The sequence below is a fragment of the Acipenser ruthenus genome, chromosome 15 (assembly GCF_902713425.1).
Source record: "Acipenser ruthenus chromosome 15, fAciRut3.2 maternal haplotype, whole genome shotgun sequence".
Classification (NCBI taxonomy): domain Eukaryota; kingdom Metazoa; phylum Chordata; class Actinopteri; order Acipenseriformes; family Acipenseridae; genus Acipenser; species Acipenser ruthenus.
Window position 1 is genome coordinate 36,177,878 of NC_081203.1, and position 27,707 is coordinate 36,205,584.

Genomic DNA, 27,707 nt, shown 5'->3' on the forward strand with positions numbered 1-27,707 from the left:
AAATAAAAGCAATAAAGAAAATCACAGACAAAAACCAATATGCCATGTCTGTCAAGAGAGCAGCGCCTTCGTGCAATCGGCATGTTGGATCAGCGTCTTGGGGGCTCACAGCCAGCAATTTCAAACCCAGCGAGACGGTATAACCAGACACACTCTGTCAATGACAGGCCATGAACTCCTGTCCAAAATCCACAGATCATTCTGCAGCATCTTCGTGATGTCAGTTGTTAATCAGCACAATAAAAAGTCACTGCACCTGTTCTAAAACAGAGTTTGTCATTTTTCAGTCACATCTAGTGAATTTTATCCCAATATAAGCAATGTTCGTTTCTTTTGCTGCTCCGTATATATACTGTGCTGACTACACAATATGTTTTACTACTTTGAGTAAAGATTGGTGTTCCTGATCTGGGACCAGATAGTGAGCAGTGATTAAAATAAAAAGAATGAAACAGAAACAATGTGTATCTTCCCCCGTTATCTTCTCCAGTTCACATTTTTTAAAAGGTTAAATGTGTTCTAGTCAAAGCAGTGTTTACAGATTCTTTACCTTCAATTACTGCTTCATAATCTGGCATTCCCCCTGCTCGACTGCCAGGTATATTCCTGGAGCTGAGCCAAGGGGCTGGACTGGCTCCCATCTATTGGCCTGTGGTTTTCCTACAGACCGCACTGGAGCTGCATGGAACCAGCTGAGAACAGTCAATCATGCAGTGTTTGCATGGGGCGGGGTTTCATGCTGAGAACAGTCAATCATGCAGAGTGAGCAGGGGGCGGGGTTTCATGTCACAATATTTATAAATATATTTTATAATATGTGTGTGTAATTGTATTTATTTTTTTGTATGAACACGCTCAACATACAGACAATATTGAGCAGTAAATAGGGCATGACTGGATGCTTTGGGCAGGTTTGTTTAAACTGGGGGATGCAAGGTCACATGCATGTACACTACCCTGAATGAGAAATTCAAACATTAAAGTAAGTGAACTGAAACAAAGTGCAGAGACACATTTGGTGAAATATCCGTCTGCTTGCAAATGGTTAAGAACGCCGTTTACAAGAGGAGCAGATCTTGCAGTGCAGAACTGGAGAATCATTCAGAGCTTCCCTCTGGAGAATCATTCAGAGCTTCCCACTGGATAATCATTCAGAGCTTCCCACTGGAGAATCATTCAGAGCTTCCCACTGGAGAATCATTCAGAGCTTCCCACTGGAGAATCATTCAGAGCTTCCCACTGGAGAATCATTCAGAGCTTCCCACTGGAGAATCATTCAGAGCTTTCCACTGGAGAATCATTCAGAGCTTCCCACTGGAAATTCATTCAGAGCTTCCCACTGGAGAATCATTCAGAGCTTCCCACTGGAAAATCATTCGGAGCTTTCCACTGGAGAATCATTCGGAGCTTTCCACTGGAGAATCATTCGGAGCTTCCCACTGGAGAATCATTCGGAGCTTCCCACTGGAGAATCATTCGGAGCTTCCCACTGGAGAATCATTCGGAGCTTCCCACTGGAGAATCATTCGGAGCTTCCCACTGGAGAATCATTCGGAGCTTTCCACTGGAGAATCATTCAGAGCTTCCCACTGGAGAATCATTCAGAGCTTCACATTGCCTCGCACATCTCCTAGGAAACCAAGTCAAGATCATACATATTTTGCTATATGGCTGAATCACTGGGGAAGGCATTAGCCTTGACTTAAAGTAGTTTCTACTGTAACCCTTTCAGTCCTCAAAGTCCTGTCTTATCTTAGCAACACATGTTGACACATTCGCCATTGAAATCAGTGAGCTGGATTCCTAAACCATTCGCCATTGAAATCAGTGAGCTGGATTCCTAACCCATTTGCCATTGAAGTCAGTGAGCTGGATTCCTAACCCATTTGCCATTGAAATCAGTGAGCTGGCCGCTGGCTTCTCCACTAAGGCACAAGAGTGCTTGTTGGAGCTTTCTTAAGGTCAGAATTTAAAAGACATTCCCTATTTTTGGATTCAGAGAAATGGAGAGTACCCAGAACTTGCAGACAAAGCCGTGCATTTTGTGATGTCATTTGGTACTGCGTACCTGTACGAGACGGGATTTTCATCACTTGCCACCCTCAACTCCAAATTTAGAAGCAGGATGAATGCTGAAGCTGACAAACATTACACCCAACTTCACAGAACTTTGCTCACAAAAACAGGCACTCCATCACATTAGAAAGGTAAGACTGTGGTTATTAAATATGAGGTATGTGCTTTTGATTTGTAGAAAAAAAAAGTTCATTAAGTGGTCCGCGAGACCCCCTGCAATTTTCAAGCGGTCCGTGAAAAAAGAGTTTGAAAACCGCTGCTGCAGACTGAAGGGCCTGCCATCTCTCTGTGTCTATCTGTCAAAACCAGGCTAATAATGGGAGGAGCGTCTGTTACTGTGCTGTTGTGGCTTTCACTGGTTCTAATAACGGGAGGAGCGTCTGTTACTGTGCTGTTGTGGCTTTCACTGGTTCTAATAACGGGAGGAGCGTCTGTTACTGTGCTGTTGTGGCTTTCACTGGTTCTACTTTCTTTTTTTCTTAATGTTCTAACTCTAGCAGGAAACCTCATGGGCTCCAGTAGAAGCAGTTCAATTCACGCTGTTGTTTGTTTCCTCCTGTATAATCATGACCTCGCTGTGTTTGTGTTTTAACGTGCTGTCGCTGGTCTCCTCAGGTCATGTCAGCTGGTAGGAATGTGGACTTGCCTCTGGAACTGCAGACCCAGCTGCAGCGGCTCAACCCGGCCCGCCCCCCCCCTGCATCGCGGCCGGGCTCCATGCGCTTGGAACTGAGCCCCCCCCCCTCCTCCTTCATGCCGCTCCACAGGGGGTTCAAGGACCGCTTCGTCCAGCCGCTGGAGCCCAAGTACTGCTGCGAGTCCTGCAAACTGGCCCTGTGCAACCCCCGGCAGACCGAGTGCGGGCACCGCTTCTGTGAGAGCTGCATCCGGGACCTGCTCTGGTAGGATCTCACCGCACATCAACTGAACGCATGCACACAAGACATGCACTTGGAGTCATGTTAGCTAAGACACGGGCAGGGTGGGATGCTTTGGGCTGATTCTTCCCAGAATGCACTTGGAGTCATGTTAGCTAAGACACAGGCAGGGTGGGATGCTTTGGGCTGATTCTTCCCAGAATGCACATGGTAACATGTTCGCTTGTTCCCGGAGTCGTCCTGGCTTCTGCATTGGAAAACGTGCTTCCAGAAACATGTCTCCACATTGGCTGACCGGGAGAGATCCTGAGAATATGTGAGCCGTGGATCATGTGGCTTTGCAACTTGACTACCCCCACGTGGTTTTGACAAGTGCTAAATGTATTGAAATGTACACAGAAGGACCGTGTCTGTAGAACCATATTCCCACAGCTGCACCACTTCATTAAATATGAAATGCTTTCTTCCTGTTTTTTTGGACACCTATATAGTCAGTATATAAGCAATGATCAGGTGTTGCTTGAAACTTGATCCCAACAGTGTTTAGAAGAAACATGTTTCCTTGTGTCTGCTGGGCTTTTTCACTCCCTCGTTTGAAGTGTTAATTTAGTTGTTTTTTGGTAATTGTTCCTGCAATGGGAGCGGGTGTGTTTGTAACCCAGCTATCCCAGTACAAGTCTCAGCACTACTGCCGTGCACAAATAGAACTTTGTTTTCCAACACAATTTGAAGCAAGTAATCCAGAGCAAGTGCAGACAAGAGTGTGGCAGTGCAGCAAAGACAGCAGGGAATGTGAGCAGCATCTTCTACACACACGTGCAGCCCCTTCCCTTTGGAATGTGAAAGAGAATTAGTCAGTCCAGGAAGACTTATTTTTAACACACACGCACACTCTCGCACTCACTCTCTCACTCACGCGCACGCTCACTCACTCACTCACTCACACACGCACTCGCGTCATTTTTATGGTTGTCTTTTATGAGGTGTGAGTTTATACTGTAGATGTTGTATCTGTGTGTGTGTGGAGATGTTGTATCTCAGTGTGTGTGTGTGTGTGTGGACATGTTGTATCTGGGGGGTGTGTGGACATGTTGTATCTCGGGGAGGGGGTGTGTGTGGACATGTTGTATCTGGGGGGGTGTGTGGACATGTTGTAGCTCAGGAAGGGGGTGTGTGGAGATGTTGTATCTCAGTGTGTGTGTGTGTGTGTGTGGACATGTTGTATCTCGGGGAGGGGGTGTGTGTGGACATGTTGTATCTGGGGGGGTGTGTGGACATGTTGTAGCTCAGGAAGGGGGTGTGTGGACATGTTGTATCTCAGGGAGGGGGTGCTGTAGAGTCTGTTCCTGCGTATTCACAATTCTGTCTCCCCTTGTTTGAAGCCTCCAACCCCCAATCTGTCCAGCTGATGGCGAGCCTCTCTATGAGGACAAAGTAAGTGACCCTCCTTTCGGATCCTGCATTTCAGTTTATTAACAGCATTGATCTTGCCATGTCATTGCCATGCTATATATGTTTTTAATTGTGATGTGTGTATGAATTTGAATAAGGATTGGACCCTGGTCTGCTTTGTGTTCCAGATATTTACTGATGTGTGCTGCAGGAGAGAGATCATGGGGCTCAAAGTGTTCTGTCGGAATGAAAAGAACGGCTGCCAAGAGCAGATGACGCTGCAGCTTCTTCTAGTACGACTGCTGCAAACTCTCCAGTACATTTCATCTGCTGTGTGTCCAGACCCATGGCATGGACTGGAGGCATTGATTTGTGCATTTGTCTTTTTACAGGAACATTTACAAGACTGCCCGTATTACGAGATCACGTGTCCCCGGGCTGAATGTAAAGACACATTTCTACGAAAAGACGTGTCTGACCACCTAGAAACAAAATGCAAATATAGAGACACAATATGCACTTACTGCAAGAGGACGGTGTTGTTAGCAGATCAGAAGGTAACTCATCTGAATCAGTTGCTTTGTATTTATTGATCGCTGGACTCCTGGCTGATGTGTTCTTCTCTTTCTGCTACCTCTTGGATGTGTGCTGCTTGCTGCTCTCCACAAAGCTGGCAGCTTTTCTTACTCTGTGGAGAACAGCAATCCACACAGATTTAAGCAGCTGTTTCTTCACGCGTTTCAAATGGTTGATCCGGTTTGCTTTGCTGATTATTAAGAGGTCCTGAGAAGAGCAAAGGGAATGCTCTTGAAGCTTCATTTCCTTTCACTGTTGCCTGTCTTCTGTGTATTCTGCATTGAGGACCAGTCCTCTCATAATGTGTTATTTAAGCTGCAGTGTATCCTTTGTGAGTGATGTGTATGTGACTCACAATCTCATTATAATGATAACAGCTTGCTGGGACTATCGCACTCTGTGTCCTTTCTCTCTTTCAGAAACATGAAGAATCGGTCTGTCCAGCCTTTCCTGTTACTTGCCCAAACAAATGTAGCTATAGCTCTGTTTTACGAAGTCAGGTAAGATTTCCCTTGTTTTTGCGAAATGTTTTTGTGTTGCACATTTTTACAAGTGTTCCTTCCCTTTTTACAGTATATATATATTTACTGTATATGGATGTGGAAGTCTTCGATGAAGCAGCCCAGCTTCTTTAAAGATGTGCGCTCATAAATGTTATTTATACTGTTGAACTTCCAAAGTTGAGCAATAATAAAACAGCCAATCTGGCAGGGCTGCTCAGAGACATGCATTGCCAGTAACTAGTCTAGTCATACATTTCAACTTACACTTGAAATTTATTAGCTTACGATTGTAAGTCGCCCTGGATAAGAGCGTCTGCTAAGAAATAAATAATAATAATAATAATAATAATAATAACATGAATACGCTCAGTGCGTGATTTCCTTGTGAAGCTGTGAAATACATCTTCTTATACAAACTGATTGGGGAGTAAAAGTAAGATCAAATGTTATTTCAAAGGAGATTCCAGGTTTTGTTAAAAGCTTGTGACTTGGTTCTCACATGCAGCCAAACCCCTCTTCACGGGCTGCGCTGGCATCCAAACCTGGTGCTTGCAGTACAGGTTTTTAATGCACCCATTGTCAAAGTTTACTACCCTTCCTCAAGCATCCGTGTGAGATGAGCCTGAGTGTGATTGTTAGTTAGCTGTGTTAGCTGTGACCAAGTGCCCTGTTTAGTTACGCATGAAGCCCAGGGTCCTGTAATGAACCCAGCTGTGCTATGCTGTGCTGTCCTGTCTTGTCCTGTAATGAACACCACCGTGGTGTCCTGTCCTGTAATGAACAGTCCTGTCCTGTCCTGTCCTGTCTTGTCCTGTCCTGTAATGAACACCACCGTGGTGTCCTGTCCTGTAATGAACAGTCCTGTCCTGTCCTGTCCTGTCCTGTAATGAACACCACCGTGGTGTGGTGTCCTGTCCTGTCCTGTCTTGTCCTGTCCTGTAATGAACAGTCCTGTCTTGTCCTGTCCTGTAGTGAACCCAGTCGTGGTGTCCTGTCCTGTCTTCTTGACTTTGTTTGTTCTGTATTGAAGAGCTTGCAGATCAGAAGGATTTGTATTTATGGATTTGTTTTAAGGATGCACTGAGTCCAGGATTCGGTTTCGGATTCGGCACGAATACCTACTTTTTGAGCAGCGTTCAGATTCACCGGTGAACCGAATCCGAATCCTATATCCATTTTAATACATCCCTCCAATGTGTGCGGTTCTTCTTTAAATAAAGGACACGAATGTAACTGTTGTATTTAATAACAAGAACAAGTCTGATGAACTCTGTCGCGGCTCTCAACTCCCTATTACTGGAGGCGCACGCACTAAAACACACGCAGCTGCTGAATGCAAACATACCCCTGCATGCAACAGCACGGTCACATCACTGTTGTACACTTTTGTGCTTTGTTGCTTTGTCTGAGATGTGTTCTAGAGATCATGCAAGATGTTGTTGAACAATATGCTTTAGTAGATTAAATTATATTATTGTAATGTGCCAATACCAACTGGAACTGCTGTGTTTTATTAAAATCATTTTTAAACTATTTCGTAGCCTATTTGATCTGTGTTACACACACGGTGCATTTAAATCAACGTGGGTGTTATTTCGCAGGGAGATTCAGGTCACTCATCACAGTAATTTTTTCCTCATAGCTCTCAGATAGGGTTGTCCACAGGCTCCAGAATCTCGGGACACTTTAAGACAGGTCAGGTTTATTTAACTCGCCTCTAAACTGTAAAAATACTATGAACTAAAAGGCTCAAAACAATAGATTTTGCACGTCCCTTGTTAGTAGCTGCCAGTCTGTTTTTCATTCAACAGTTTCCTTCAGTTTTTCTTGAAAGTTTTTGTCGATTCGGTGTTCAGTTCGGTATTCGGACGAATCTTTTGAGATGGATTCTGTATTCGGACTTGGACGTGGTGCATCCCTGATTTGTTGCAGGCAGAGTTTGTTTTATGATAGACTAGAATACTAAGAAAGCATGATTCCAGCTCCCAGCGCACTGCAGGAAGTGCTGCTGATGGGACCCACGTTGGTTTATGTGGCTCTTTTGTTTTTCAGCTAACTAACCACCGGCATGAATGCCCTAACGCCCAAGCAAACTGTATGTTCAGTCGCTATGGATGCACCTTTAAGGTAAGCATTTTTCCACAGCATGTATAAAGTCTGCACATGTGTGCCATCAGAGGGTTTCCTGCATTTCTACATGTATTTATTTAAACCGAGTCATTGACACAGAAAAGTCTGCTGACAGTATCTTCATTTTTATTTTCTGATTTCCTCTTTTCTCTCTGAAGGGATTAAACCAAGACATGAAAGAGCATGAGTCACGCTTCATGAGCGAGCATCTCAAACTGATGGTGGCAAGAAACTCCAGTCTAGAGACCAAGGCAAGTATGAGTCCTCAGCACCCACTGATCTCTGTCCCTCCTGTGTTCTTACTGAGACTGATGTGGGAATGCAGGAAACAAGACGCTTCACTCTGTGAAGTCTCTAATATTATCCGGCACTGTTCTCTGTGACATACTGGACTCCTCGCTGCTCTCGGTTAAACACTCTGTGAAGTCTCTAATATTATCCTGCACTATTCTCTGTGACATACTGGACTCCTCACTGCTCTCGGTTAAACACTCTGTGAAGTCTCTAATATTATCCGGCACTGTTCTCTGTGACATACTGGACTCCTCGCTGCTCTCAGTTAAACACTCTGTGAAGTCTCTAATATTATCCTGCACTATTCTCTGTGACATACTGGACTCCTCGCTGCTCTCGGTTAAACACTCTGTGAAGTCTCTAATATTATCCTGCACTATTCTCTGTGACATACTGGACTCCTCGCTGCTCTCGGTTAAACACTCTGTGAAGTCTCTAATATTATCCGGCACTGTTCTCTGTGACATACTGGACTCCTCGCTGCTCTCAGTTAAACACTCTGTGAAGTCTCTAATATTATCCTGCACTGTTCTCTGTGACATACTGGACTCCTCGCTGCTCACTGTGGTTTAGATGCTGATCCTGTAAGTTTTGTGTACTGGCAGTGCAGTGCTATGCAGTATATGGAGATGCTGCTTTACTGTCAGTGAAGGGTAAGCTGTAGTAAGATACTTCAGATCATTTGTGGTGTAAAGTGATTTTTTTTTTTTTTTTTTTTTTTTTTCTGTTGAATATGTGTGAATGGTTAACCCTGGCCCATGCTCCTGGTTTGAAGCTGTGTGTGTCTCTTGTGTTAGTCTTGTTGTTTGAAGCTGTGTGTGTCTCTTGTGTTAGTCTTGCTGTTTGAAGCTGTGTGTGTCTCTTGTGTTATTCTTGCTGTTTGAATCACTGGAAATCCCAGTACAATCACACCTATCACATGCCTTGCCAGCTCTACTGGAGGAAGTGTGCTTTGGGGAATGTGTTTTTGACTCATTGCATGCTTGTCAGTAGATGGGTCTGGGGCAGAGATGTGGTTTATTTGCATGGTTCTCTGTGGTTAATTAAACAGAAGCATCTCCCAATGTGGACCTCTGTGTCCTGAGCAGGCTCTTCAGCTCTTCAGCTCGTATCAAAGGGCTTGCGCTCCTGAGCAGGCTCTTCAGCTCGTATCAAAGGGCTCGCGCTCCTGAGCAGGCTCTTCAGCTCGTATCAAAGGGCTCGCGCTCCTGAGCAGGCTCTTCAGCTCGTATCAAAGGGCTCGCGCTCCTGAGCAGGCTCTTCAGCTCGTATCAAAGGGCTCGCGCTCCTGAGCAGGCTCTTTAGCTCGTATCAAAGGGCTCGCGCTCCTGAGCAGGCTCTTCAGCTCGTATCAAAGGGCTCGCGCTCCTGAGCAGGCTCTTCAGCTCGTATCAAAGGGCTCGCGCTCCTGAGCAGGCTCTTCAGCTCGTATCAAAGGGCTCGCGCTCCTGAGCAGGCTCTTCAGCTCGTATCAAAGGGCTTGCGCTCCCTCAATTGCTGATCTCAAAAGTAGCAGCTGTCATTTCTGTTGAACGGCTTTCTAAATAAAGGCCCTGTTTTTTCTGAGCCCTGAATCAGACAGCCAGGTTTCGCAAAGCTGCTGTATTCATTGCAAAAGACTTCTGAGAGTCCTGTGATTCGAGACGGCTTTACTCCCCTTTTACTGTAACACACACAGCCCCCTCTTGTGGCTGCAAATACAGGAACTGAAGAAATGGATTTGCTCTAAATACAGGATAGCCTTGGAAGAGTTTTTTTACTTGGGATGCGTTTTGAATTGTGATCTGCTTTTAAGGTATCGTTAACCATACAGTAGCAGCATCAAACAGCAATAGACTGCTGTGCTGCTCCATGATTAGGGTTACCACACACTAAGCTCAGTGGGCACCATGCAGTGTGTGTGCCAATGCGCAGGTCATGATACAGTATGTGTCACTATACATGGGAGATTCCCAATGGGATGCAATAACACTGCTTATGATGGAAGGCAGCTCAAGGTTTTCCGATCCACCCCCACCACGCATGGATTCTTCACGTTGTAGATTCCTTCATGTTTGAGGTTGTGAGCCGAAGTTCACATTTACACTTCACAGTAGCAAAACGGATCAATGAGGAACACAAGTGTACTAAACTATTAAATGTTGCCACATTGAAATACTGAAACACTGGAACTTTCGTCCGTTCACATGCAGCCCCAGTGATCTGCAGCACAGAAAACAAATATGCTAGCTTTGACTTTTCCATTACTGTGCTCTGAGTGATTACTCATTGTAACCCTAACAAGACCTCATCTTTTAAAATGAGTTCCTAACCGCGCTTCAGTTTCCCCCTTGGCTTCTGGGATTCCTCCCATTAACCCCCCTTGCTGTGCAAGTCATAGTGGTGTTGTTAAGTGACACGGCAGACCTGCTGGCTTCTGGTAATGCTGTGCAAGTTAACTAGAAGTGAGGCATGAATTTGCATGAAGTGAGGTTATTCAGACTGATAAAGATAGCACGAGTTGTTAAGAGTAGCAGAATCTGTGGGTTTGTAGAGGTGTCTCTGTCTTTCTGTCATACAGTGTATCCAGAGAAGCATTGGATAGGTTTGGGTTGGATATTCTGTAGGGTATTCGAATCTGAAAGTAAAAGCAAGTATCTGTCCGTATGTCCGTTTATTTATTCCAGGATACAGCGATGCACTTTGTATGGACACTGCTATCCATAAAGCTAAAGATTGGGTTTAAAAGAAGGATTTGCTTTTAACCCACAAATCACTTGATTTTTACTTTGTTTCCTTGCCTCTGAAATACGATGCCAGTATTTTGGTCGTCATTTTTCAAACGGGAAAGATCATATTCTACTAGCGCTGAGTTATCCAGCCTCCATTCCTCCCCCACACAAATCTGATATTAGGTAACTTTTGAGAGCGATCAGTATAGTGCTTCTAGTTGGATGAGTCACCTTCCAGTTCTGCAGGCTGGGCAGTGTTCAGTTCACACTGTGCCAGATTTGATTTGGGGTTCTAAAACCTCCCTGTGAAACGTGCCTCTTTTGATGCAGAAACCTCCCCTGTCTTGTCTAAACTTGACAAGCTCTTGTTTTGCAGGGTAAGGCGTCTGCTGGCTTCTTTATTTGGCACTCTGAAGCATCTCTGCTTGGCTTGCTCACCACAGCATCCTGCAGGGAGACGCTTTTAATTGTAGCTGGAAAGTTACACCTGAGAGGGGGGAACCCCGCTGTCGTTCTGTAAGAGGGGCGCAATGAGTGAAGTGCAACGGAAGTAGAGAATGCACTTAATATAGTACAGTATAGTCACTTCTCAAAGCTCTGGTTTATATAGTACAGTGTAGTTGCTTCTCAAAGCTCTGGTTTATATAGTACAGTGTAGTCACTTCTCAAAGCTCTGCTTTATATAGTACAGTGTAGTCGCTTCTCAAAGCTCTGGTTTATATAGTACAGTGTAGTCGCTTCTCAAAGCTCTGGTTTATATAGTACAGTGTAGTCCCTTCTCAAAGCTCTGGTTTATATAGTACAGTGTAGTCGCTTCTCAAAGCTCTGCTTTATATAGTACAGTGTAGTCGCTTCTCAAAGCTCTGCTTTATATAGTACAGTGTAGTCACTTCTCAAAGCTCTGGTTTATATAGTACAGTGTAGTCCCTTCTCAAAGCTCTGGTTTATATAGTACAGTGTAGTCCCTTCTCAAAGCTCTGCTTTATATAGTACAGTATAGTCTCTTCTCAAAGCTCTGGTTTGTCTGTTTCAGATGGAGGATGTGAAGACTGAACTGCAGGAAAGATACAAAGTCCTTCCCAGTCTGAACACTCGAATCATTGAGCTAGAAAACAGATACGAGGAAGTGCGGGAAAAATCAAAGGAAATGGAACAGAAGATCAGTAACGTACAGGTGAGGATCTCTTCAGAGGATTGGTTTAGTGTGCTTGAGACACGTGCACGCACACGCACGCACATGCACGCACACGCACCCATAGTGATATCAATTTGAGATTCAACTAATTATTTTCAGTATTTCCATTATAAACTGTTTGCAGGTGGGAAGGCTTGATAACCCTAAAACATTTCAGTTTTTTTGTTGTTTTTTCAGAAATTTCACAGAACTGTGTTGTGTTCAGGACACGTCTCATGTAATTAATTCAGAGAGAAATTTGTCGTTGTTGCAAAGGAAAGTTGTTTTTGTATTTCTGCAGTGTTGTGTTTTTTTTGTTTTTTTTTAATAGCCTGAATGAGCAGATCAGAAATGCACAGTGTAGTTCTTTATGGGATATTAAAAGTTAACAAACAAATGATTGGTTTTGTTTCCCAGCAAGCTGAAAGTGAAAGTGTTTTCCTGGTCTCTACAGAGGCTACTGGCTTTCCAGATGAGTGCAGTGCTGTGCAGCACACAGAGAGCCGGGCTGCATTCACACTGATCAGCACATTCAGTGAATCAACCCACTCCTCCTTACCAAGCAAACACATCGCTTGTCATGTAATTGGTGTCTCGGTTTTGAGATGTGTTTGTGGGATAACTATGGAGCTGCATCCTGGTCCCTGGAGCCCCCTTCCTCCCCGTCCCCCTCCCTCTTGTAACTGTGTGCAATCCTGCTCCCCTGCAGAAGCTGCTGGGCTCTCACTCGGAGAAGGTGATGGAGATGGAGATGGAACTGCGCTTGCTCAGGCAGGCAAAGGATGAGGTGGAGACTCTGAAGAGCACAGTGGAGTCGATCCGCAGCCGTGTGGCTGTGCTGGAGGGGAGCGGCAGAGGAGGAGGAGGGGCCGGGACACACGCACTGGGCAAGTCTCTTTATCATCTCACTCTGAATCAGCCCATCATTGAGTGTGTGTGCTCTCTAAAGCAATGCAGACCCGTCCAGTTCGACTGCTGACACCTGCTGGATAATTGAGTTAAAGACACGTATCATTCCAGTGGATTTGCTAAGAAAAGCTGTCATTCAGTGTGACTAATGGTGTGTTACTACAGTCTTGTTTTGTATAGTAGTTGGATATACATCCAATAATGATTCTTTAGTTATCGACTATTTCAAGTCAGAGGATGTCTGTGAGGGCTGTCTTGTGTGCACTGTAAAGCAGTGCAGCAATAAAGATCAGAATTGAAAAAAGAAATAGATATTAGTCCCAATATTCACTGGGCACTCCAATATCCCCAGCCACTGTTGATGTTTTATTCATATCTATGTGTTTGGTTGTTGCTCCAGGCCCTCTGGAGACGCAGCTGGCGAGGCACGATGACATGCTGAGCGTTCACGAGATCCGTCTGGCTGACATGGACCTGCGCTTCCAGGTGCTGGAGACGGCGAGCTACAGCGGGACGCTGGTCTGGAAGATCAGGGACTACAAGCGGAGGAAGCAGGAGGCAGTGATGGGGAAGACCCTGTCGCTGTACAGCCAGCCCTTCTACACCGGATACTTCGGCTACAGGATGTGTGCGCGGGTCTACCTCAACGGGGACGGGATGGGCAAAGGCACCCATCTGTCCTTGTTCTTCGTGGTGATGCGCGGGGAGTACGATGCCTTGTTGCCCTGGCCATTCAAACAGAAAGTCACCCTCATGCTGATGGACCAGGGGCCCGCCAGGAAACATTTAGGGGATGCCTTCAAGCCAGACCCCAACAGCAGCAGCTTTAAGCGGCCGGCAGGGGACATGAACATCGCTTCTGGTTGCCCTCTGTTTGTTGCCCAAACTGTGTTAGAAAATGGGACGTATATCAAAGATGACACCATATTTATTAAAGTGGTGGTTGATGCTTCAGACCTGCCAGATCCATGAGCTGAGTTGTGAAGCAGGAGATGTGAAAGCTGCCGCGCAGGGACGGGTGTGCAGGCTTGATGCCTCTGGGCATCCTGGACCTCCCAGAGGAATGGGGCGGGAATCTGCAGTCAGGATCATTAGTGTGGGTCGCTAGATTGCTGTGAAGGCTTTAGATATGGGACTTCTTGGTTGGGGGAATACAGAAGAGCAAGCTGGTTGTCATCAGCCTTGCTGTGGATGTTTAGAGAGAAGCTGCAATCGTGGTGTTGAGGAGACTGTACCTTCTGTGTAGGGCTCCCAGACACACAGTGCTGGGGGAGCAGGGGAGCGAGCCAGCCCCCCGGGTCACACACAGTGCTGGGGGAGAAGGGGAGCGAGCCAGCCCCCCGGGTCACACACAGTGCTGGGGGAGCAGGGGAGCGAGCCAGCCCCCCGGGTCACACACAGTGCTGGGGGAGCAGGGGAGCGAGCCAGCCCCCCGGGTCACACACAGTGCTGGGGGAGCAGGGGAGCGAGCCAGCCCCCCGGGTCACACACAGTGCTGGGGGAGCAGGGGAGCGAGCCAGCCCCCCGGGTCACACACAGTGCTGGGGGAGCAGGGGAGCGACCCAGCCCCCCGGGTCACACACAGTGCTGGGGGAGCAGGGGAGCGACCCAGCCCCCCGGGTCACACACAGTGCTGGGGGAGCAGGGGAGCGAGCCAGCCCCCCGGGTCACACACAGTGAGTTGAAGGGAAGGTGTTCACCACGATGCATCTACAGGTACAGCTGCAGTAGTTTTGCACTTCCAAGACCGTGATGCTAGATAACACTGAAACACGCAGCGCACATGCGATTAACTTGAACTCTTCAAGGGCAGGCCTTTGAACTGGTTTGTGTTGCTGTATATCTTCATTAAGAATCTGATTTTCTTTTTTTATTTTTTTTATTTTTAATGAAACCTTCAGCACCAGCGCCAGGTGGTTTCAGCGCCAGGTGGTTTCAGCTCCAGGTAGTTTCAGCTCCAGGTAGTTTCAGCTCCAGTCCCACAGGGTTGTAAACAGGCTGGGTTTTTGTTATTATGGGGCTTATTATTATTATTATTATTATTATTATTATTATTATTATTATTATTATTATTATTATTATTATTATTATTTACTGTAAAACAATATTTTTCATTTTATTTGCAAATTTATAAGTTAAATTATTGTTTAAGATAAAACCTGGGCAGTTTCTGGTCACCAGAAATTGAACCACTGGCCTAGCGATACCAAAGACCACTGAGCCTTTCCTTATGTTCTTGTAGGTCCTAAAAGTGTAATTAGGGGCGTTCTGAAAAAATCTAGCGTTCTACATCCCCATGTGTTGCTACAACTGTTTAAATCGCGTGGCTGAGGGCTGCTGCTGTTGTGAGAGTTTAAAGGTGAAACACTTCATGAACCCACATTTCTACAGTGGACATTGTGAATGGGTTTGACAGAGCACCTGCAGTATTGCAGCAATAGGGGGCAGCATGTCCAGAGACAAGTGAAGACCTCCTTGAGAAATTCAAGCAGGAATTGAAGCGTTTCATTTGTGATTTGTGTGACAGTTCGGATCACTGTATTTATCAACACTCCTATGGATGCCGTGCATCATTTACTTTCTTTTTTGCATTTTGCAAGGATTGAAATAAAATAATTTTTCAAAAATGACTCTCCATACTGACTGAGGAAAGTCACCTGTGTGTTTATTTGTATTTATTTTGAGGTTGGCGGGCGGGCATAATGTCGCCCAATCATTTTCAATGTATTCTACAGAAGAAATGAAACAGAGCTCAAACAGTGTATAAGGTAATGTACCCAAAACACAATGCTTCAGTGCTTCCTGTTTACATACACACCCAACCTCCAACTTGAGTTTCCACTATTTGATTAGAATTAGCACTGTTTTAAAAGGGGTTTCTAGCTTTCTGCCAGGCGGTAACTCCAACAAGAGCTGATAAGTGAGCTTATTCAATTCATCAACACAGTGGTGGAGGTGGAGTCTTTTCTTAATGTTTTCATTGGATCCGCTTCCTGCAGCAGCTCCAGTGAGAATGCAGTGTGCTGCACTGATCTCCAGCACTGAATCTCTGCTTGTGAATGTGAGATCTGAATGTGCTTTCATTGGACTCAGATCATTACACTTTTGTCAAAGCCCCCTTTCTTGTGATCCCCTTCTCTCTAATTTTGAGAATCTTTTCAGACCTGTTTATTTTTGTCAGAATCTCCGTTCTCAATTGGGACAGCCTCCGGGACGTCTTGCTTTTGAGATGTCTACAGATTCAAGTGTATTTTTCTTTAAACATGCAGGCGTACTTTGTGATTATTTCTCAGTTCCAGTGGAGTGGGGTTTTGAATTTGACCAGTTTTGCCGTTGCAGTATGTGCTTTTGATTCTGTCGGGTGTTGGAGATTGTTTTCAAAGAGGTGGTGTGCTCGGGGCGTGTCCTCCTTTGTCTGGAAGTTTGAACAAAAAGCTTTGTAGGAAATGCAAGAACTCCAAGTAATACAGCAAAGGTTAGCTTGGGGCAGCTACAGCTATGTAGACTGAAGAGGCTTTTATTGCAGCCGGGTCATTTCACAGTGATGTGTCGTGTTTCTAACAGTGTACACTGTGCAGTTAGTAGAGGGGTCCTGTAGGGTGCTTTGTAGTGCACTCTGGTATACGATTTCTAATAGTCCAGGGTACGCTGTTTGGGACAGATGTGTGAGACACACGAATACACAGCAGAAGATCCAGTACTCTGTTCTGCGGAGCTTCTTCATTTAAAAGCAAGGCAACCTGAATGAATTGCTCAGGTTTCATGTGTCTTCAGTGCATGTTGCTGAAGCATTTTGGCAGACCGCTTTATTCTGCACTCTTACTAATGTTGTGTATTGATGTTAGGCATGCATCCGGCATCTGCCGTAGAGACTTCTCAAGTAGATTCTGTAAGACGTGGTGCTCTTTTGGCACTTTCCAATGGTGTATATATTTATGAAACCTTAGGTGTGTTTTTTTTGTTTTGTTTTTTTTCAACAAATCGGATTTGCTCAGAAGAGTGACACATTTTAACAGCTGTAGAAATGAACAGAACACTTTGTAAATTGTACAATAAACAATCTGAAACTGCAAACTGCAGGCTGAAACTGCAGCACAGTGTCACTGCTCACTGGACAGGCTGAAACTGCAGCACAGTGTCACTGCTCACTGGACAGGCTGAAGCTGCAGCACAGTGTCACTGCTCACTGGACAGGCTGAAGCTGCAGCACAGTGTCACTGCTCACTGGACAGGCTGAAGCTGCAGCACAGTGTCACTGCTCACTGGACAGGCTGAAACTGCAGCACAGTGTCACTGCTCACTGGACAGGCTGAAACTGCAGCACAGTGTCACTGCTCACTGGACAGACTGAAGCTGCAGCACAGTGTCACTGCTCACTGGACAGGCTGAAGCTGCAGCACAGTGTCACTGCTCACTGGACAGGCTGAAACTGCAGCACAGTGTCACTGCTCACTGGACAGGCTGGAACTGCAGCACAGTGTCACAGCTCACTGGACAGGCTGAAACTGCAGCACAGTGTCACTGCTCACTGGACAGGCTGAAACTGCAGCACAGTGTCACTGCTCACTGGACAGGCTGAAACTGCAGCACAGTGTCACTGCTCACTGGACAGGCTCGGGATTAAAGTGCTGTAATTGAGCAATATGTGTTGCATTCAGCAGTGTGTTTATTGGAGACGATGTGTTGAGTGCTTGTTTTGTTTTGTTTTGTACTGTATGTATAAACAGATCTTGTGTTCAATAGTACAGCTTGCAGTTAAACAGTACAGGTCCACTGGGTTATAAAGCTTAATATTCACTAGAATCTGTTGTTGTTTAACCCAAATCCATGGCAGGCTGCTCATGTGATTGAGGAGCTTGTGAGATGGGTCAAAGTGTACTGTGCAGGTTTTCAGAGGAGCCGCGATCTGTCAGGAGAAACACACAAGAGAATGAGCGTCACATTCGCGATATTCTTCTGCCTTTTCAGTGAGTATTCTTTCCATTCCACACCCTCATGTGCTTGTGTGTGTTTTCCAGTAAAGAATGGATTTTAGAAAGTGTGTCGTCTCCTCAAACAAATGCAATACTGAAATTGATCAGCAAATAATAGTCTCATTAAGATAATCATTCTATGTATACCATAGTAGCTGCTATAGCAACTTGCTTGTATTTGTTATGGAGCAAAACATAATGATATTAATGAATAATAATAATAATAATAATAATAATAATAATAAACTGCTGCAGCTCCTGGTCTGCGTCAAAAGAGAACAATGGATTGTTGTGTGTCATTAATTCAAGTTTTCTTTAACTTTGTCAGGTTAGTAATTACCTCTCAAAAGGCTAAAGCCTTCTGTATTCTCTGTGTGAGTTGTGCTGGCTGAAGATGTTCAGCTTTCAGAGTTGTTTCGAGTGTTGTTTTCTCTGCCCTCCCTTTAATGAGACGTGTTGAACTGGGGGTTCATGTTATATTGTATTGAGATCCTGGCTCACGCCAGCAAATATACTGAATCAGAGATATTCAGAGTGTGCTTGAGATCCCGGCTCATGCCAGCAAATATACTGGATCAGAGATATTCAGAGTGTGCTTGAGATCCTGGCTCACGCCAGCAAATATACTGGATCAGAGATATTCAGAGTGTGCCATACAGTAGCTTGTGTTTGGAATCTATTTAAAATATCTCAAAGGGGTAGAGTTATGGAAGATCTCACTGGTTTTTTTTTATGTTTCAGGTCTTTCTAATGCTTTGTACAAGCAGTGGATTCCTGACACTAACTTTGAAAATGTATCAAACTGGGACAAGGGCAGAGTGCCCTGCGCTAACGACCGGGTCTATTTTCAACACGATCAGGTATTTACTCTGCACTTCATGAAAAACAATGAACCACGAAAGGAAACACAAGGAGTATTTGGAATAACTTTGTATAGTATTGTGCTGCTGTTTATTTTTTTCTAATTTTTTCTAATTATTTCCAGAAAGCCGCTGTTTATGTCCAGTCCACCCACTCCATCGTAGAAATGGTATGTTTTGTATCAGCCCTCGTTCCTCTCTCTCTCTCTCTCTCTCTCTCTCTCTCTCTCTCTCTCTGTGGTGCTGTGACTCTGCTCAATCCTCCTCGTTCCTCTCTCTCTCTCTCTCTCTCTCTCTGTGGTGCTGTGACTCTGCTCAATCCTTCTCGTTCCTCTCTCTCTCTCTCTGTGGTGCTGTGACTCTGCTCAATCCTCTCTCTCTCTCTCTCTCTCTCTCTCTCTGTGGTGCTGTGACTCTGCTCAATCCTCTCTCTCTCTCTCTCTCTCTCTCTCTCTCTCTCTCTGTGGTGCTGTGACTCTGCTCAATCCTCTCTCTCTCTCTCTCTCTGTGGTGCTGTGACTCTGCTCAATCCTCTCTCTCTCTCTCTCTCTCTCTCTGTGGTGCTGTGACTCTGCTCAATCCTCTCTCTCTCTCTCTCTCTCTCTCTGTGGTGCTGTGACTCTGCTCAATCCTCTCTCTCTCTCTCTCTCTCTCTCTCTCTCTCTCTCTCTCTCTCTCTCTCTCTCTCTCTCTCTCTCTCTCTCTCTCTGTGGTGCTGTGACTCTGCTCAATCCTTCTCGTTCCCATGACATGCTCCAGCTGCTGTGAAGTTCGCTGAACTTTCATTTTCACTCTGATTGTCGCTGCAGTTGGGTTCCTTGTTCTTTAAAATAGGATCTCTGTTTATTTGAAAAGGCAGAGCCTTCTGCTTCTTGATAATGAGGCTTTCTGTGTAAAAGCTCAGTGCCTAGTGACGACAGTCTGGTTAATAAAAAGCTCCAGTTACAAGCAGTGCAATGATGTGTTGGTGGCAACAGGAAAGGCAGGACTTGGATTTCATTTACCCCTTGACTCGAATTTCACTGAAGTACTGCAGACAGACCGTGACGCTATGTTCAGTGGAATCTGTTTAACTTGTTCCAGGAATACCCTGCTTGCACCACACACTAGCTCAACAGAAATACACTGAACTAAATTCACAAAGCTTGTGCTGTAGGGTGTGTATCTACAGCTACAGCACCATCTAACCCATTAGACGTGACTGCATTCAATGCTGTCTCATAATCAATATGAAGTGGCACAGAGCAGTTTGATACAGTAGAGTGCTATTGTGATTACTGTATGTACTGTAGCTATTACAATATTGTGTATGTGAGGTATATATTACATATTAACTTGGACATTGTCTGCTGATGCATTTCAAAGCACTTTTAAGAGCTTGCGTGTCCTGTTGTAACATGTCGTCTTTGAATGTTTGTTGGTCAAGAAATGAGTCAATTTAGATAAACAGCAACACTGTGCAGAATTTGGCACAAGAGACCCCTGCAGGTGAAGTGGTGCATGCCAGGCAGGCCGTTCAGTGTTGCACAATGTGTGGCTGGATACTTACAGGATGCAGTCCCAGTAGAAATGATTTAAGAAATGAAAACCGTAAGTCAAAGTCCAATGTTATTTTTAAACTTACATTTTCATCACATTAGTGACAGGTCCATTTATTTTCTTTAGCTCCTCAGTATTTCCTTTCCCTTTACTAGGATTCATCTTCGATCGTAAACAGTAAGCTGGCTAAATGAAACGGATCTGGGTGCTATTTGTATCCTGATTTTTGGCTCTGTTCTGGCAGTGCTGTGTGCTGCAGGTCACTCATGAGATTCCTCTGCTCTTAGTATCTGCCGATGGATGGAGAGCTCATCTTGGCGTTCGGTGCTGGATTTGCAGGCAGTGAGGGCGGGAGTGACCCCGGGTGCGAGGGAGGAGGTGAGTCTCATTACTGATCTCTTCCTTGGTCCTGTCACAGGAGCCAGGCTTGGCTGCTCAGTTCTTCACAATGCCAAAGACACAGTCCGTGTATCAATGGCTTTATGGCAGTGGTGCGATTTGCACCCTTTTTTGTGTGAAAGGAAATTCAAACTGTTAATGCTGCAACATGAGTAATAACTCCAGAAGTACTTGTGTCTAGTTTCACACCTTTAACAGTTTTTTCTTTTATTAAAATGGTTGCACTTTGGAGCAAAGCCCTTAATAGATGTGCTCACTCTGTGTCATGAATCAATCCCACATACTGCACGTCACAGTTCAGTCTATTTTAATCTGATTTAAGCTGCTTTACGCTTTCCTGATATACAAGCAGCACTGCAGTATACAGAAGCTATAGAAAGTGTAGTAAACCACAGTGCAAGCCTCATGAACACACGGTAAAACATGGCAGATATGCATGGAAAAGCTGAAACCACGATGGTAAACACGGTGCTACATGGTATAGTAAGATGAGAATTCATCAAGGGAAATTTTCTAATGCTTTCCCTTGTGTACCTTTCCCTTGGTCTGCAGGAGACAGAATCACCTTTCAGGACCCTGACAGGTACCAGTGGTACGACCCGACCCTGTGGAGAGCAGCCTCCACCCCTGATGACCTGGAGAATGGTAGATTCCAGTTTTCTGTGCACGAGGAGAGCGTCCCCTGCAAACACGACGATGTGATCTTCCGGCCCGACTCTTCGTTCCGGGTCAGCACAGACTCTGATGTGAGCCGCATTTCCCTGAGGTCTGTCTCCATCATGGAGAAGGTGAGGGCCGGTGGGAGAGCCCAGTCCTCAAACAGGGCTAACATGTGAACCAATGTGTCATTTATTTAGAACGTTAACACCTTGGCAACACATAAAGGAAACGCAACAAAGAACAGAGAATTGAACAGAGGCGCTGTACCAAGAGTACAAACAGCAAGCATGAGAGCCAGCTGAAAGGGATCTGAAATCACAGAGCACACCAGAGGAGACCAGAATCTCTCGATCAGGGACGGGATTGCAGTGCGCCAGTGAGTGAGCCCCTTGCCATGGTTCAAAGCAGTCTGATGTTCTCCCTTGTGTCTGTGTGTGCAGAAGTTCTCCCGGGAGGAGGAGTTTGCCCGCTACCTGCAGTCCGGCTCGGGGAAGCTGCAGTTCCATGGCAGCGGCACAGTGGAGGTGACGAACAGCAGATGCAGCGAGAGCTCAGGGTGCGACTGCGGGAACACTGCGGTGAGTAGAGGAGGGGGAGGGGCAGGGGCCCTGTATTGTAACGCTTGAAATGTTTTTGCTTACGATTGTAAGTCGCCCTGGATAAGGGCGTCTGCTAAGAAATAAATAATAATAAATAATAATAAGGGGCACAGTGCAGGTGATGAACAGCAGGTGCAGCGAGAGCTCAGGGTGTGACTGCGGGAACACTGCGGTGAGTAGGGGGGGAGCTGGTTGAATGTTTGTTTAATGCAGGTATACAGTGTAAGTAGGATCTGTTGTACTGCAGGTGTACAGTGTAAGTAGGATCTGTTGTTCTGCAGGTGTACAGTGTAAGTAGGATCTGTTGTACTGCAGGTGTACAGTGTAAGTAGGATCTGTTGTTCTGCAGGTGTACAGTGTAAGTAGGATCTGTTGTACTGCAGGTGTACAGTGTAAGTAGGATCTGTTGTTCTGCAGGTGTACAGTGTAAGTAGGATCTGTTGTACTGCAGGTGTACAGTGTAAGTAGGATCTGTTGTACTGCAGGTGTACAGTGTAAGTAGGATCTGTTGTGCTGCAGGTGTACAGTGTAAGTAACCTTACATTGTACAAAACTACAAAACCCATCTCCATCTCCAGTGGCAGACTCCTGAGTCTGTAGCTGCTGCTTCTAATTCGAATCTGAATGTATTTTCAGAACCACGAGCGGATCTGCGCTGCTCTGCACCAGCACTCCCAGTGTCCCGATCTAGAATGCTGGAGCCCCCTGACTCCTATTGGACACTGCTGTGGAATATGTGGTGAGGTGACATCATCTCTACAGAACTCTAAACACACCTATTAACTCCTTATCAGAGAGCATCTACACATGGCCAGTGCTGCAGGGTCCCATGCACGGGGTAATATCTGTGCTGGTATTTTAACACAGCAGTGACTGGCTGATTGAAACCATTTCAGATACTATAATACCATATTTTTTTATATATATATATATATATATATATATATATATATATATATATATATATATATATATATATATATATATATATAAAAATAAAAATACTATAAATGACAGCCTTTTCGTAATGTGAAAGATGCGTGAGATGCTTTTCATGAGAAAAGTTTGGTGAAGTTTTTATTGCTGGGGTGTCCGTTCTGAATCCGACCTGACTGACTGCTTCTCCTCTCCTGCTTTCCAGGTGCCGTCGTCTCCCTGGAGTATTCCCCGGATTTCAATGTGGAGTCCTACAGGAACCGGCTGCTTCATTTGTTTCTGAGCCTGGTAATGTAAACTAAGTGAGCTCATGAGCTCCATATCCCCTCACTGCTCGTCTCCCTGCTCTCTGGTAATGTAAACTAAGTGAGCTCATGAGCTCCATATCCCCTCACTGCTCGTCTCCCTGCTCTCTGGTAATGTAAACTAACTGGAGCATTGTGCGATGATCTCTGTGCCACCGTTACTCCACAGGTCCAGTTACATTCCCTCATATGATTCTTTTTCTTACTGCTTCCCCACATTATTGACGGTGACCACGGTGATTGGGTTCTGTTTGGAATGCGCACGTTTCTTCATTCCTCTCTTCTTCTTGTTGTTTCTGCCCAGCCGTCGTACAGAGGGGTGCGCATGGCCATGTCCAAGGTATCCAGGCCCCAGTCCTTCTCATGGCTCGTCCCCCGGGAGGCTGACTCAGAGATCCAGGTGGTGCTGCAGGAGGAGGGGAGCGGCTCGAAGGCTGAAGCTCTAGCCTGGGAGATCATGAAGGACATTCACTCCCAAGGTAACCAGCGGCGGCGCTCAAGGGAGTTCAAGTGCTGAAAGACAGCCTGGAAGTTCCAGCGCTCATAGCTGGAATCAGGGATGTACAAGTTCCAGCCCTTTGCTGTACATAGTTTCCCTTTCATAGTTCAGTTCCAGTTTTCTGCGTGTACACACATCTCCTAAAGGCTGCATGTTCTGCTTGATGAACAGGCTGATACTAAAGGGGACACACTGCACTTGCAAGTGAAATGTTGCATGAATCATGATGCTGGAAACTGTCCCTGATTAGGATAGATGAGACAGCGTTGATGGCTCTTCTGTTCTGTCTCTCTGCCCCGGGTCATACAGTCGACTCCAATCAGGAAATGGATTAGTCCAGTTTCCCACACTGAGGGTTGGATATCAGCAGGCTTCATACAATGTGATCTGAATGGATTTTGCAGCCCCTCTTGTTAAGCCTGGTATTGTATCTGTCAGTGGAGTCCATGTGTGCTCTGTTTGCTTCTTGTTGTTTCAGGCAGCAGCTTGGGGATTGTGAAGGGGGAGGTCCAGACTTCCACGGGCAGCCACGCCAGTGGGCAGGGGGGCTCTGTGGATGGCGGGATGATTGCGGGCGCGGTGATCGGGGTCCTGCTGGCCCTGGTGGGGCTGGGGTCCCTGGTGGTCCTCTTCACTCGAGGGATGATCAGGTGCGTCCCTCCACAAGGACTGGGGCTGCAACCCTAGCATTGAAACAGTGCACACTGCAGTTCTGGTGTTTTAATATATTAACAGGAATCCCTGATCTATGTGGGGTTTCCTAACTGGACTCAGTACAGTGTGGCTCACGTCAGTGCATTGCAGCCTTTACTCTTCTAGGTCGGTACAGTGCTGCGAGCTCCTGTGTGCGATCATAGTTCTCAGACACTTTGTAATCTTTGACTTTCCCTCCATAGGGTCCCCAACCTGAGTTCCCTTCAGTTTGTGAAGAAGGACAGTGACCTCGATAACCTGGGAGACTCAATCGACAAGGGCTTCGATAACCCCATGTTTGACACGTCCCCCCACCTGCCCGCTGTCAGTTTTCTTTTTAATTCCATTTCTTTAATGACTTGAAGCATAAATAAGGATTCCCTCGGATGATGCGTGCTCAGTTCTGTAGCTCGGATAGCTCGTTCTTGTTTTGAACCCGCTGGTTGTCTTGCTTCCTTGCAGGACTTGAGAAACCCGGGGATTCTGGTACCTTTATTGCTGAAGTATAGAAGCAGCAGGGGAGTCATGTGGTCACACAGGTGGATAATAAAACACAACTCCAAACTGCACTTGATAGACTAGCTTCATCGTTCACGTCGTACACATATTCACTTTATTGGCACCCATCCTTTTTTGTATTTTGTTTTTATATAATTAAACGGCCGCTGTACAAAGGAATGGGAATTATTTACAAAAGCGAGTGCTGTGTAAAACATATTAACCAGCAGGGGGCAGCAGTGTGGAGTAGTGGTTAGGGCTCTGGACTCTTGACCGGAGGGTCATGGGTTCAATCCCCGGTGGGGACACTGCTGCTGTACCCTTGAGCAAGGTACTTTACCTAGATTGCTCCAGTAAAAACCCAACTGTATAAATGGGTAATTGTATGTAAAAATAATGTGATATCTTGTAAGTCGCCCTGGATAAGGGCGTCTGCTAAGAAAGAAATTATTTTATAATTATAGGGGGCACCGTTTCTCAATAGTTTTTGCTGTGCTTTGACTATTCCGTACACTCAGCCCTGCCCTGCAGACAGTGCTTTCACTATAGCCCTGCAGAGACACTGTGCTTTCATTATAGCCCTCCAGAGACTATGCTTTCACTATAGCCCTGCAGAGACACTCTGCTTTCGCTATAGCCCTGCAGAGACACTATGCTTTCACTATAGCCCTGCAGAGACACTGTGCTTTCATTATAGCCCTCCAGAGACTATGCTTTCACTATAGCCCTGCAGAGACACTCTGCTTTCGCTATAACCCTGCAGAGACACTGTGCTTTCGCTATAGCCCTGCAGAGACACTGTGCTTTCGCTATAGCCCTGCAGAGACACTGTGCTTTCGCTATAGCCCTGCAGAGACACTGTGCTTTCGCTATAGCCCTGCAGAGACACTGTGCTTTCACTATAGCCCTGCAGAGACACTGTGCTTTCGTTATAACCCTGCAGAGACACTGTGCTTTCGCTATAGCCCTGCAGAGACACTGTGCTTTCACTATAGCCCTGCAGAGACACTGTGCTTTCGCTATAGCCCTGCAGAGACACTATGCTTTCACTATAGCCCTGCAGAGACACTGTGCTTTCATTATAGCCCTCCAGAGACTATGCTTTCACTATAGCCCTGCAGAGACACTCTGCTTTCGCTATAGCCCTGCAGAGACACTGTGCTTTCACTATAGCCCTGCAGAGACACTGTGCTTTCGCTATAACCCTGCAGAGACACTGTGCTTTCGCTATAGCCCTGCAGAGACTTGTCTCGGTGTAACAGCTCATTTCTTCCTCTTCACAGGATCTCCACGGACTGTACTCTGGGTCCGAAGCTCTGAAGGGCATCTCTATCACTAACTCTGGCGTCCACTTTGTTAACCCAGCCTACGATGAAACCGACTTCACTGCCTAAACCAGCCTGCTACCCACCCCCCCTCAACACTCTGTCTTCTAGCTGTACAGCTCTGATTGCAATGACCCCTTATCAAAGTGGTAACCGCTGTGCTATTACATTCTGATCCTCACCCTTCTAGATCGAAATGCAGCTTCCCATTTTAATTGAGCGCCTTAAGAATCATGTAGGAGTGTCAGGCTGTGCCCTATCTTAGTTTTAAATCCTGTCTTCTGAATAGGTTACAATGTGTTCAAATTGAGGACTCCTCCTCCTCCTCCTTCTTCTCCAGTTCCACGGACGTGGCGTCCCGCAGGGCTCTGTTCCTGGACCAGTCTTGTTTTACCTCTATGTGCTCCCCCTGAGCGGTGATGTCTGACACGGGAAACTTTCACTGCGATGCTGATGACGCACCACTGTATCTATCTCTGAAGCCAGGTGACTCCACATCTGCAAACACCTTCACTAGCTGTCTCACTGATTTTAAGAAATGGATGGCAACACATTTTCTACTGTTAAATTCTGATAAAGCAGAAGTCATAATGGTGGGGTTAAGAAATCAACGAGAGAGGGTAAATCAATGTGCCTGTACAGTGGACAGCTACCCCACTGAGTCTTAAAGATAGAAATCAGAAATGTGGCTGAAGACATATTCTTCTAGTCTGTCCCATACATGATGACTGCTGTTGCCCTTTTCCTGTGTGTTTTATTTGATCATACGTCTGTATTTTACTGCATTTACTCGTGTGCTGCTCTGCTTCCAATGCATACAGCTCTGTACGTTTGCATGTTTTCCATGTGAAGCGCTCTGTGGGAATTTGTTGCAAAGGGCGCTATACTAAAACATTTGCTTGATTGTTTCTAAGAAAGAACTACAGAATAAAAACTCTACTAGTGCAGAATGAAATTGCAGACGGTGGTAAAGAGGCATTGCTGTACTTGAGAGATATTAGAATTGCTACAGGTACAATGGTTTGACACAATGTTGACACCCTGAACTTTGAAATCTGAATGAGTTCTTCAGCATACAAATTGCAGGACAGTCTTTTACAGCAATCTCCCCGACTGTCTTCTGGTGATTAAGATGCAATCAGACAAGATTCTTTTTTACTTTGTGTGAGAATACAATCAAGAATATGATACTGCCTTCAAAGCCAGTCGGTCACACATGAAAGCACGTTGAGAATCACACAGTGTAAGAACGTGTTTCACGCAGCCGGCTCTGTTGGTAGAGCTGGGGCCTCGGGGGACTGTGTTCATTCAAACCCCATGGGAGGGCCGTGTGGCTTCCTTTCATTTTTCAAAGACTCTGTCCTTTTTCCTGAGACTCTGTTTTACAAAACGGGACAAGGTGTCTGTGGTCTAAGCATAATAATATAAAGAGGTTTATATAAGGTCTACTATGCAATGCTCTTACATGAAGCCAAGTGGCACAGTGTGATCATTCATTAACATGCTGTTCTGTTCTCCTTGGAGTACTGGGTTCAAATCCAACTGACTCCTTCCTTTATTTTCAAAGAATTGGTTAATTTCCAATATAAGCAATGAAAAAGCAAGATCCCACTCAACATAAGGTAAATTAACAAAGTATTTGAAAATAAAGGAAGGGATTTGAACCCAGTCCTGCAAGGAGCAGTGCGCAGCATGCTAGTGAATTAGCACACTGCCATGGAACAGCTTGCTGATTACACTGAGCTGCCGTTGATATTGCATCTATAAATAAAATGACA

General features: G+C 45.6%; 2 protein-coding genes across 6 annotated transcripts in view; both read left to right on the plus strand.

Annotated features, from left to right (window-relative positions):
- The window catches only part of LOC117410328 (TNF receptor-associated factor 3-like), a 28,359-nt gene extending 13,081 nt beyond the window's left edge, over nucleotides 1-15,278 (plus strand). For 3 of the 4 annotated variants that reach the window (XM_058988180.1, XM_058988181.1, XM_058988179.1), the window contains 10 exons: nucleotides 2,692-2,978; nucleotides 4,337-4,388; nucleotides 4,535-4,639; nucleotides 4,739-4,903; nucleotides 5,342-5,422; nucleotides 7,478-7,552; nucleotides 7,714-7,806; nucleotides 11,594-11,734; nucleotides 12,444-12,621; nucleotides 13,044-15,278. In XM_058988180.1, the coding sequence (XP_058844163.1) occupies nucleotides 2,695-2,978; nucleotides 4,337-4,388; nucleotides 4,535-4,639; nucleotides 4,739-4,903; nucleotides 5,342-5,422; nucleotides 7,478-7,552; nucleotides 7,714-7,806; nucleotides 11,594-11,734; nucleotides 12,444-12,621; nucleotides 13,044-13,615 (1,746 nt within the window). In that variant the 5' untranslated portion in view covers nucleotides 2,692-2,694 and the 3' untranslated portion in view covers nucleotides 13,616-15,278. The remainder of the gene's footprint in view (nucleotides 1-2,691; nucleotides 2,979-4,336; nucleotides 4,389-4,534; nucleotides 4,640-4,738; nucleotides 4,904-5,341; nucleotides 5,423-7,477; nucleotides 7,553-7,713; nucleotides 7,807-11,593; nucleotides 11,735-12,443; nucleotides 12,622-13,043) is intronic. The other variant, XM_058988182.1, reaches the window with a different exon arrangement.
- Nucleotides 15,279-15,396: 118 nt separating this feature from the next.
- LOC117410331 (protein amnionless-like) lies at nucleotides 15,397-26,884 on the plus strand. Of its 2 annotated transcripts, XM_058988184.1 has the most exons (12): nucleotides 15,397-17,610; nucleotides 18,358-18,476; nucleotides 18,602-18,646; nucleotides 20,303-20,393; nucleotides 20,967-21,202; nucleotides 21,515-21,652; nucleotides 22,310-22,412; nucleotides 22,815-22,897; nucleotides 23,219-23,393; nucleotides 23,892-24,063; nucleotides 24,310-24,430; nucleotides 25,888-26,884. In XM_058988184.1, exons 1-12 carry the CDS (start codon nucleotides 17,574-17,576, stop codon nucleotides 25,996-25,998), a joined length of 1,431 nt encoding a protein of 476 aa, XP_058844167.1. In that variant the 5' UTR covers nucleotides 15,397-17,573; the 3' UTR covers nucleotides 25,999-26,884. The 2 variants fall into 2 exon arrangements, with proteins under 2 accessions (XP_058844167.1, XP_058844168.1); XM_058988185.1 differs by lacking the exons at nucleotides 15,397-17,610; nucleotides 18,358-18,476; nucleotides 18,602-18,646 and adding an exon at nucleotides 18,999-20,066.
- Nucleotides 26,885-27,707: the final 823 nt, after the last annotated feature.